Source organism: Mizuhopecten yessoensis, unplaced genomic scaffold (genome assembly GCF_002113885.1).
Source record: "Mizuhopecten yessoensis strain PY_sf001 unplaced genomic scaffold, ASM211388v2 scaffold11163, whole genome shotgun sequence".
Taxonomy (NCBI): domain Eukaryota; kingdom Metazoa; phylum Mollusca; class Bivalvia; order Pectinida; family Pectinidae; genus Mizuhopecten; species Mizuhopecten yessoensis.
Genome location: NW_018408911.1, coordinates 103,624 through 111,940, shown reverse-complemented (window position 1 = coordinate 111,940; position 8,317 = coordinate 103,624). Strand labels below are relative to the sequence as shown.

The 8,317-nt window shown below is 37.5% G+C and overlaps 1 protein-coding gene across 1 annotated transcript in view; it reads right to left on the bottom strand.

The window, feature by feature from the left end:
- The window catches only part of LOC110467157 (adrenodoxin-like protein, mitochondrial), a 19,802-nt gene that overhangs the window by 6,754 nt on the left and 4,731 nt on the right, over window positions 1-8,317 (bottom strand). Inside the window, exons 2-3 of the mRNA XM_021524110.1 lie at window positions 3,014-3,068; window positions 2,442-2,548 (exon numbers count right to left, since the gene is read on the bottom strand). Coding sequence (XP_021379785.1) covers window positions 2,442-2,548; window positions 3,014-3,068 — 162 coding nt within the window. The remainder of the gene's footprint in view (window positions 1-2,441; window positions 2,549-3,013; window positions 3,069-8,317) is intronic.

Below are 8,317 nucleotides of genomic sequence, written 5' to 3'. Positions count from 1 at the left end.
AAGTTGTTTAAATATTTTGAACATATTTGCTCCTTGTGACCTTGGATATGATTCAAGGTCATCCATTTAAACAAACTTGGTAGCCCTTGATCCTAGTATGCTACTGACTAAATATCATCACCCTGGGCATTTTGGTTATTGAGAAGAAGTTGTTTAAAAGATTTTCACATATTTGACCCCTGTGACCTTGAATATGGTTGAAGGTCATTCATTTGAACAAACTTTGTAGCCCTTCATCTCAGCATGCTAATGGCCAAATATCATCACCCTGGGCATTTTGGTTATTCAGAAGAAGTTGTTTAAATATTTTGAACATATTTGCTCCTTGTGACCTTGGATATGATTCAAGGTCATCCATTTAAACAAACTTGGTAGCCCTTGATCCTAGTATGCTACTGACTAAATATCATCACCCTGGGCATTTTGGTTATTGAGAAGAAGTTGTTTAAAAGATTTTCACATATTTGACCCCTGTGACCTTGAATATGGTTGAAGGTCATTCATTTGAACAAACTTTGTAGCCCTTCATCTCAGCATGCTAATGGCCAAATATCATCACCCTGGGCATTTTGGTTATTCAGAAGAAGTTGTTTAAATATTTTGAACATATTTGCTCCTTGTGACCTTGGATATGATTCAAGGTCATCCATTTAAACAAACTTGGTAGCCCTTGATCCTAGTATGCTACTGACTAAATATCATCACCCTGGGCATTTTGGTTATTGAGAAGAAGTTGTTTAAAAGATTTTCACATATTTGACCCCTGTGACCTTGAATATGGTTGAAGGTCATTCATTTGAACAAACTTTGTAGCCCTTCATCTCAGCATGCTAATGGCCAAATATCATCACCCTGGGCATTTTTGTTATTCAGAAGAAGTTGTTTTAAGGATTTTTAAGACAATTGACCCCTGCGACCTTGAATATAATTGAAGGTCTTTCATTTGAACAAACTTGGTAGTCCTTCACCCAAGCATGCTACTGGCCATATATCATCACCCTGGGCATTTTGGTTATTCAGAAGAAGTTGTTTAAAGGATTTTTAAGACAATTGACCCCTGCGACCTTGAATATAATTGAAGGTCATTCATTTGAACAAACTTGGTAGTCCTTCACCCAAGCATGCTACTGGCCATATATCATCTCCCTGGGCAGTTTGGTTATCGAGAAAAGATGTTTTAAGTTTTTAACATATTTGATCCCAGTGACCTTGAAAATGGGTGAAGGTCATCTAATTTAACAAACTTGGTGCCCTTCATCCCAGTTTGCTTCTGGCCAAATATCATCACCCTCGGCCTTTCGGTTATAAAGAAGAAGTCGTTTAAAGTAAAATATTGACACCGGCTGCCGGATGGCAGACGGACGGACGGACGGACGAAGGACGCTGCGCCACGGCATAAGCTCACTTGGCACTTCGTGCCAGGTGAGCTAAAAAGGTGTACCACATGAATTTACATCAATTCTTGTGTAATGTCAATCAACATCACAGGGACAAATAACAATATAATGACAAAGGGCAATAACTCTGCAGGTTACCGTCAAATAATTACCGGACGAAGTTTCATTGAACTCCGTCAGCATTTATTCAAGTTATCGTGTTTACAAGGTCCAATTATAATATTATTACAAAGGGCAATAACTCTGTAAGTTACTGTCAAATAATTCCCAGTTTTGAACTCATCCGAGATCTTATTGATATAAAGCTAGATACAGAGTTTCAGCAAACTTGGTTGATATTTACTCAAGTTCTCGTGTTCACTAGGTCCAATAATAATATTATTACAAAGGGCAATAACTCTGTTAGTGACTGTCCAATATTTCCCATTTTCGAACTTGTCCTTTTGATATATGGCTGCATACAAAGTTTCATCAAACTCAGTTAACATTTACTCAAGATATCGTGTTATCAAGGAAAAGTTAACGCATGACGGACAAAAGACTTTCACAATAGGTTACCATGACCTATGGTCAGGTAACCTAAAAACAAAGGCTTACAATCACTTTTATACATTTAAGCAAGCAATGTGCACATAATTGAACAAATAAAAGGGTGGTATTTACATGATGTCTTTGCAAAGATTCTAAAAAGCAGACGCGAAGAGGTGAGTTTTGATGTCTCTCTTGAATTTGGCCAGGGTATTTGACTTTCTAATAGCAGATGGTAAGCTATTCCAAAATGTAGCCGAAACCCTCCCAAAGCATCTGTTTCCGAAGGTCACAGTATGAGATTTTGGGACACACAACAAAGATTCTGACTCCGACCGCAGTGATCGTGATGTGCTCTCTCTTTCGAGTACGAGTAACTAGCCGTGCTGCAGCATTTGTATTTTTCTGATGAATTTATCCAGACAATATTTTTTTGCAGCAACTAAACAGGTTTTTTTTTTTTAAACTGTCTTCTCTGAATTAATTCTATGGGATGTAAAGTTTGGTGAGAGTTACCTTCCAATTCAATGCCGTAACGGTGAGCCAGGTACATGGCGTTGTCTCCCACTTTTCCCCGGATTGGTATCCTCTCCCCACTCCTTGTTATATATACAATGTTTACTCTGAAAAACAAATAGACTTACTAAATCACTTTAATTACTGAATTATTGTACCATCTATTTCACTTGTCTTGTCCCTGGAAAACGCTAATATTAACCATCAAAACCTTATCAGGTGTAGAAATGCTTACCATAATATGGTGTAAATTAATGCTAAATTTACCCTAAATCTATTGAGGTTTTTATGAAATATCTTGTACATATTCTAAAGCTTTTTACTCTAAAAGAGATCAGGTTTGACCTTTGGCCCTTTAATCATGACCGACGATGACCATCAAAATCTATATCATCTGTAGGACTTTATAATGCTGTACTAGAGTGTAAATATATACACAAAATCTGTTAAGGATTTGTAAGATATCTTGTACACAACTTCCAAGATTGATATATTAATTATATCCAAACAAAGAAACTTCTCACAGGAATAATCAAAGTGATCAATTGATGACAATAGAATTATGTTCTTACACTTCATCCTCACTCTTTGGATCTTGCATTTCATAATCACCATGATACAGTGGACCTATAAAAAAAAACCAGAAAATAAAACATTTTAATTACAACTTGATTAAATACCTCTGCTAAGAACCAAGTCCCAATCATCGATTCAGTACAGGGTGTACAACAAGGGGAAATGTTCTTAAAAGTAGTATAATTGCTTCCACAAAATAATTCATAATGTAGTTACAAGGGACTTATTTTTGCTGGGTGCACTCCTGTGGTTGGTTACAAAAAGAACTTAAACATTTGTATTCTGTCAATGCTGTGACCCATAATTAACATAAGCAAATGTGCACAGGCATTTGTAACAAATCCAGGTGCTAGATCTAGGCATATCAACCTGTAGCATAAGGTTACCAGTTTCTGAACGAATTAGAGCAAAATGTAAACAGCAACATGTCTTATGTTGTTTATCAACAATATTATTTAACTTCGGCAATCAGTTGGCAATTGCTTTCTTTACGATGACAACAAGAAATCCCATAGTGATCATTAAAAAAAACCCATTATGCACCAGGCTTCTTCATGTATTTTATAGTACACACTGTGATACTGCTAAGGTCCAAAATATACAGAAATACATGTTTTGGGAAAAATGTTTTCAGACAATTTTGATGTTTTTACACTCATTTTGGATTGATCGCAGCCCATCTTCAAATGGTAAATCGTTACTGTTTGTGTATGTGACAAGACGTTTTCCCACAGGTACAGCAGTTGACTTGGTCCAATGTGTATACATTCTGTAATTTGACCAAATGCATTATGTATGTTAGGGTTGAGGCTAATTTTACTATTTTCTTTCATCATTGTCACACTCAGTCCTGCCATCTCATCAATTTGTCATGACAGAGTGACAGATTTTCAGTGAATTAAAAACGTAATATGTAGGTTTGTTTATTTGATGCATAGGTCATCTGTAAACTTACAATTGATTGTAAATAAATTACACTTGTATGACCGTAAGTCAACATTTTATGTTGAATAACATAAAATTCAACAATTTGAAACATAATGGACCTGGTTCATCTATAATGATTATCTTAAGCAGGGCTGTCACAATATATCGGAAAACAGGTATATCCCAATACACGGGTATATCGTACTGTACCACAATACAGATCGAGGTGAAATATTGCTGTGTCGCAATATTTTTTTGAAAGCTTATTTTTATGCATCTTATTCTGCTTGGTAATTTAACTTCGCAAATTACTATAAATTCTAACAGATATGCCAATAAGCATAAAACAGGCTTTTAATATAATACAAGAGGTCCAAGGGCCTTAGCGGTCACCTGAGTTATATCATAGGTACTGGTAGCTTTATTTTATTGTTTAGATGTGATGTGGAAATCAGCATGTAAACTAAGTGAAATATAATACTTGTCATGTCATCAAAGGATAATAATTTGAAAATATTGGTAAATGTTCCCTTTGGGGCCCCGCCCTAGCCCTAGCGCCTCGGGGTGGGACAGGAATCCCAATTTTACAATGTAATAGCCTCATTCACTAAAGATGATTCTGACTAAGTTTGAGTAATTTTCTGCTGAAAATGGATAAAATATACCCAAAAGTGTTATTTCCCTATATAAACTATTGTAAACTTTACCCCCTCCCCAAAGGAGAACGGATAGCTCGGGGTCCTGAAATTTACAATTAAAATAAAGCCCCTAATGATCTTTCTTTCCATGCGGAGAAAATGACTGTAGTACCTCTGAGGCTGGAGAAGAAGATTTTTGAAATATTGGTTAATTTTCCCTTTGGGGCCCCGCCCTGGCCATAGGGGTTGGGGTAGGAATCTCAATTTGAAAATTTGAAACTATCTTCTTTCAAGGCTAATTCTCATCAAGTAAAAATAATTTCCTACAGAAAGTAGTCAAAATATACCCAATAGTGTTATTTCACTATATAAACTATAGTAAACTTTACCTCCTCCCCAAGGGAGAACGGATAGCTCGGGGGTCATGAAATTTACAATTTAAGTAAAGCCCCTGATGATTTTTCTTTCCATGTAGAAACAAGAGGCCCAAGAGGGCCTGTATCGCTCACCTGAATATTTAAGCAGTCATAGCAAAATATTCTCATTAAATATTATATTGCACTATAAATATTTCCCTCGCAAACTTTGTTGGCTCCATCTGTTGAAACTACCAGCAAAATATTATTATAAGATTCTATGCTTTTTGATTCTTCTTCAGAAGTTGCTTGACATATTTTTCCCTGTGATCTTGTAAGTAGGTCAATGTCATTTTCCTTCTCAAATTGGTTAGCTCTATTCCAAAAAGCTACCAGCCAAATCTTATGAATCCATTCCTTTTAGTTCTCAAGAACAAATCCATTAAAATGTTGTTGACCTCTGTGACCTCTAAAGTAGGTTGAGGTCATTTTCATTTGCAAACTTTGGTGAGCTCTATCCCGGGAAGTCACCAGCCAAATATTATAATTTTATGCCTTTTAATTCTTCAGAAGAAGCTGTTTGAACTGTTTGACATATTTGAACGCTGTGACCTTGAAAGTAGGTCAAGGTCATTTTCATTCGCAAACTTTGTTTGGCTCTTTCCCAGGAAGCCACCTGCCAAATATTAAGATTTTATAACTACCAGTTCTTCAGAAGAAGTCGTTTAAAGTGTTTGACATATCTGTTTCATGTGACCTAAAAAGAAGGTCAAAGTCATTTTCATTCTCAAACTTTGTTCGGCTCTTTCCTAGGAAGCTACAAGCCAAACATAGAGATTCTATACCTTTCAGTTCTTCAGAAGAAGTCGTTTGAAGTGTTTGACACATTTGACCCCTGTGACCTTGAAAGAAGGTCAAGGTCATTTTCATTCTCAAACTTTGTTCGGCTCTTTCCTAGGAAGCTACAAGCCAAACATAGAGATTCTATACCTTTCAGTTCTTCAGAAGAAGTCATTTGAAGTGTTTGACATATATGACCCCTGTGACCTTGAAAACAGGTCAAGGTCATTTTCGTTCTCAAACTTTGTTGGGCTACATCCCAAGAAGCCTTCAGCCAAATAAGAAGATTCTATACCTTTTAATTCTTCAGAAGAAGTCGTTTGAAGTGTTTGACATATTTGACCCCTGTGACCTTGAAAACAGGACAAGGTCATTTTCGTTCTCAAAATTTGTTGGGCTACATCCCAAGAAGCCTTCAGCCAACTAAGAAGATTCTATACCTTTTAATTCTTCAGAAGAAGTCGTTTGAAGTGTTTGACATATTTGACCCCTGTGACCTTGAAAACAGGTCAAGGTCATTTTGGTTCTCAAACTTTGTTGGGCTCCATCCAAGGAAGCCATCAGCCAAATAAGAAGATTCTATACCTTTTAATTCTTCAGAAGAAGTCGTTTGAAGTGTTTGACACATTTGACCCCTGTGACCTTGAAAGAAGGTCAAGGTCATTTTCATTCTCAAACTTTGTTGGGCTCCTACTAACGAAGCTTTCAGCCAAATATCATGACTCTAGGCCTGTCCGTTCTTCAGAAGAAGTTGTTTAAAGGAAAAGTTGACCGACGGACGACGGACGGACGACGGACGCCGCGCCACGGCATAAGCTCACTTGGCACTTCGTGCCAGGTGAGCTAAAAATGACTGCAGTACCTCTGAGTCTGGAGAATAAGATTTTGAAATATTGGTTAATTTTCCCTTTGGGGCCCCGCCCTGGCCCCAGGGGTTGGGGTAGGAATCCCAATTTTACAATTTTGTAGCCTCATCTTCCAAGGATGATTGTGACCAAGTTTGAAAAATATCCATCCACTGGTTCTTGAGAAAAATTTGAAAATGTAAAAAGTTTACGCACGACGGACGATGACGGATGGAAAGCGATTAAATAGGTCACTTGAGCAAAGCTCAGGTGACCTAATAAACTTTATTTATTTTAAAACAATTACGAAACAAGTTATTTCAACTTATATTAATTACTCTTGTTGGCCCGGATGTTAGCGCGTGGGGGTCTTAGTGTGGGAGGAAACCGGAGTACCCTGAGAAAATCCATGTGTTTGGGCAGGTGACCCCAACCTTTTCACGTCCGATCGGGGATTCGAACCCCCGGCCACCTTGGTGAAAGGCAAGTGCGCTATACACTGCACCACCTGACCACCCTTGTGGTGGGAATTAGTTCAAAATTTTGTAATCGATAGTTGGTTTGACAAAAATCTTAAATCTATGTGATCCATATTATATATGATTAAGTTTGATAACATTCTGACAACAACTTATCATAAAATCGAGCACATCTTTCCTTCGACAATATATCGGGATACGTATCGTAATGTATTCATTCTGTATTGCAGTATATCGTAATACACTCTTAGCGTATTGTGACACCCCTAATGTTAAGTCAACTGTACTATCTAAGGGAAACGACTTTTGTCACATCCACAAACATAATAGGTTCCCGAACATCAAAGAGGTGGTTGCAAAGATTTACTGTTCAGAGATTAGATACGATCAATCTGGAATGGCTGTATCTGTTCCATTTTTAAATGATGAGAAAGTGTCTGGCGACGCCATCATACTTAATGGCATTGCCTGTGGGAAAGCCAGGCAAATCAGACAACATACATATGACAGTCAATGGTACAGTTTTGTTGCCAAAGAAGACAATGACGAGTTTGGGCATATATAATTATATATTGAAAAGTTTGATTATTTCTATTGTCTTTATGGTAACAGGTCATCTCGGCACTTGGAGAGTTCAGCACTGACGGTTCGAGACACCTTGGCACTTTTTCGGTTCACCTCAGCATTTTCAATGGGACACCTCGGCACTTGTTTTTTTATTTTGGTACTTTTCATATTAAATTTATAAAACAACAATTGATTTTATGTTGTTGTGTTAACATGTTCAAAAGATGTACGTGTAAAGAATGGACTTCTATTGTCATTCTTGTTTATTTTAAATTTTTAACAAGAGGCCCAGAGGGCCTGTATCGCTCACCTGGATACCTAAGCAATCATGGCAAACTATTCTCCAAATGAGATCAAGGGAATATGCTAGACCCCAAGGCCAAACCTTGTAGCATAGCTATATAAGATTTTTCATGCCCAGCAATTTTATGTATGGTTATGGGGTGGGGATCTCAACTGTTTCCAAGCTTTGACTCAGAAACTAGGTCCCTAGAGTTGTGGCCAGACCCCAGGATCGATTCTAATATCGTGACTGCATTTGTCTCTTTTTGCCAAGCATTTGTATATATAGTTTTGGGGTGGGGATCTCAACCGTTTCAAAGTTATGACCCAGGGGCCAAGTCTGCAAGGGTGGGGCAGACCCTGGGA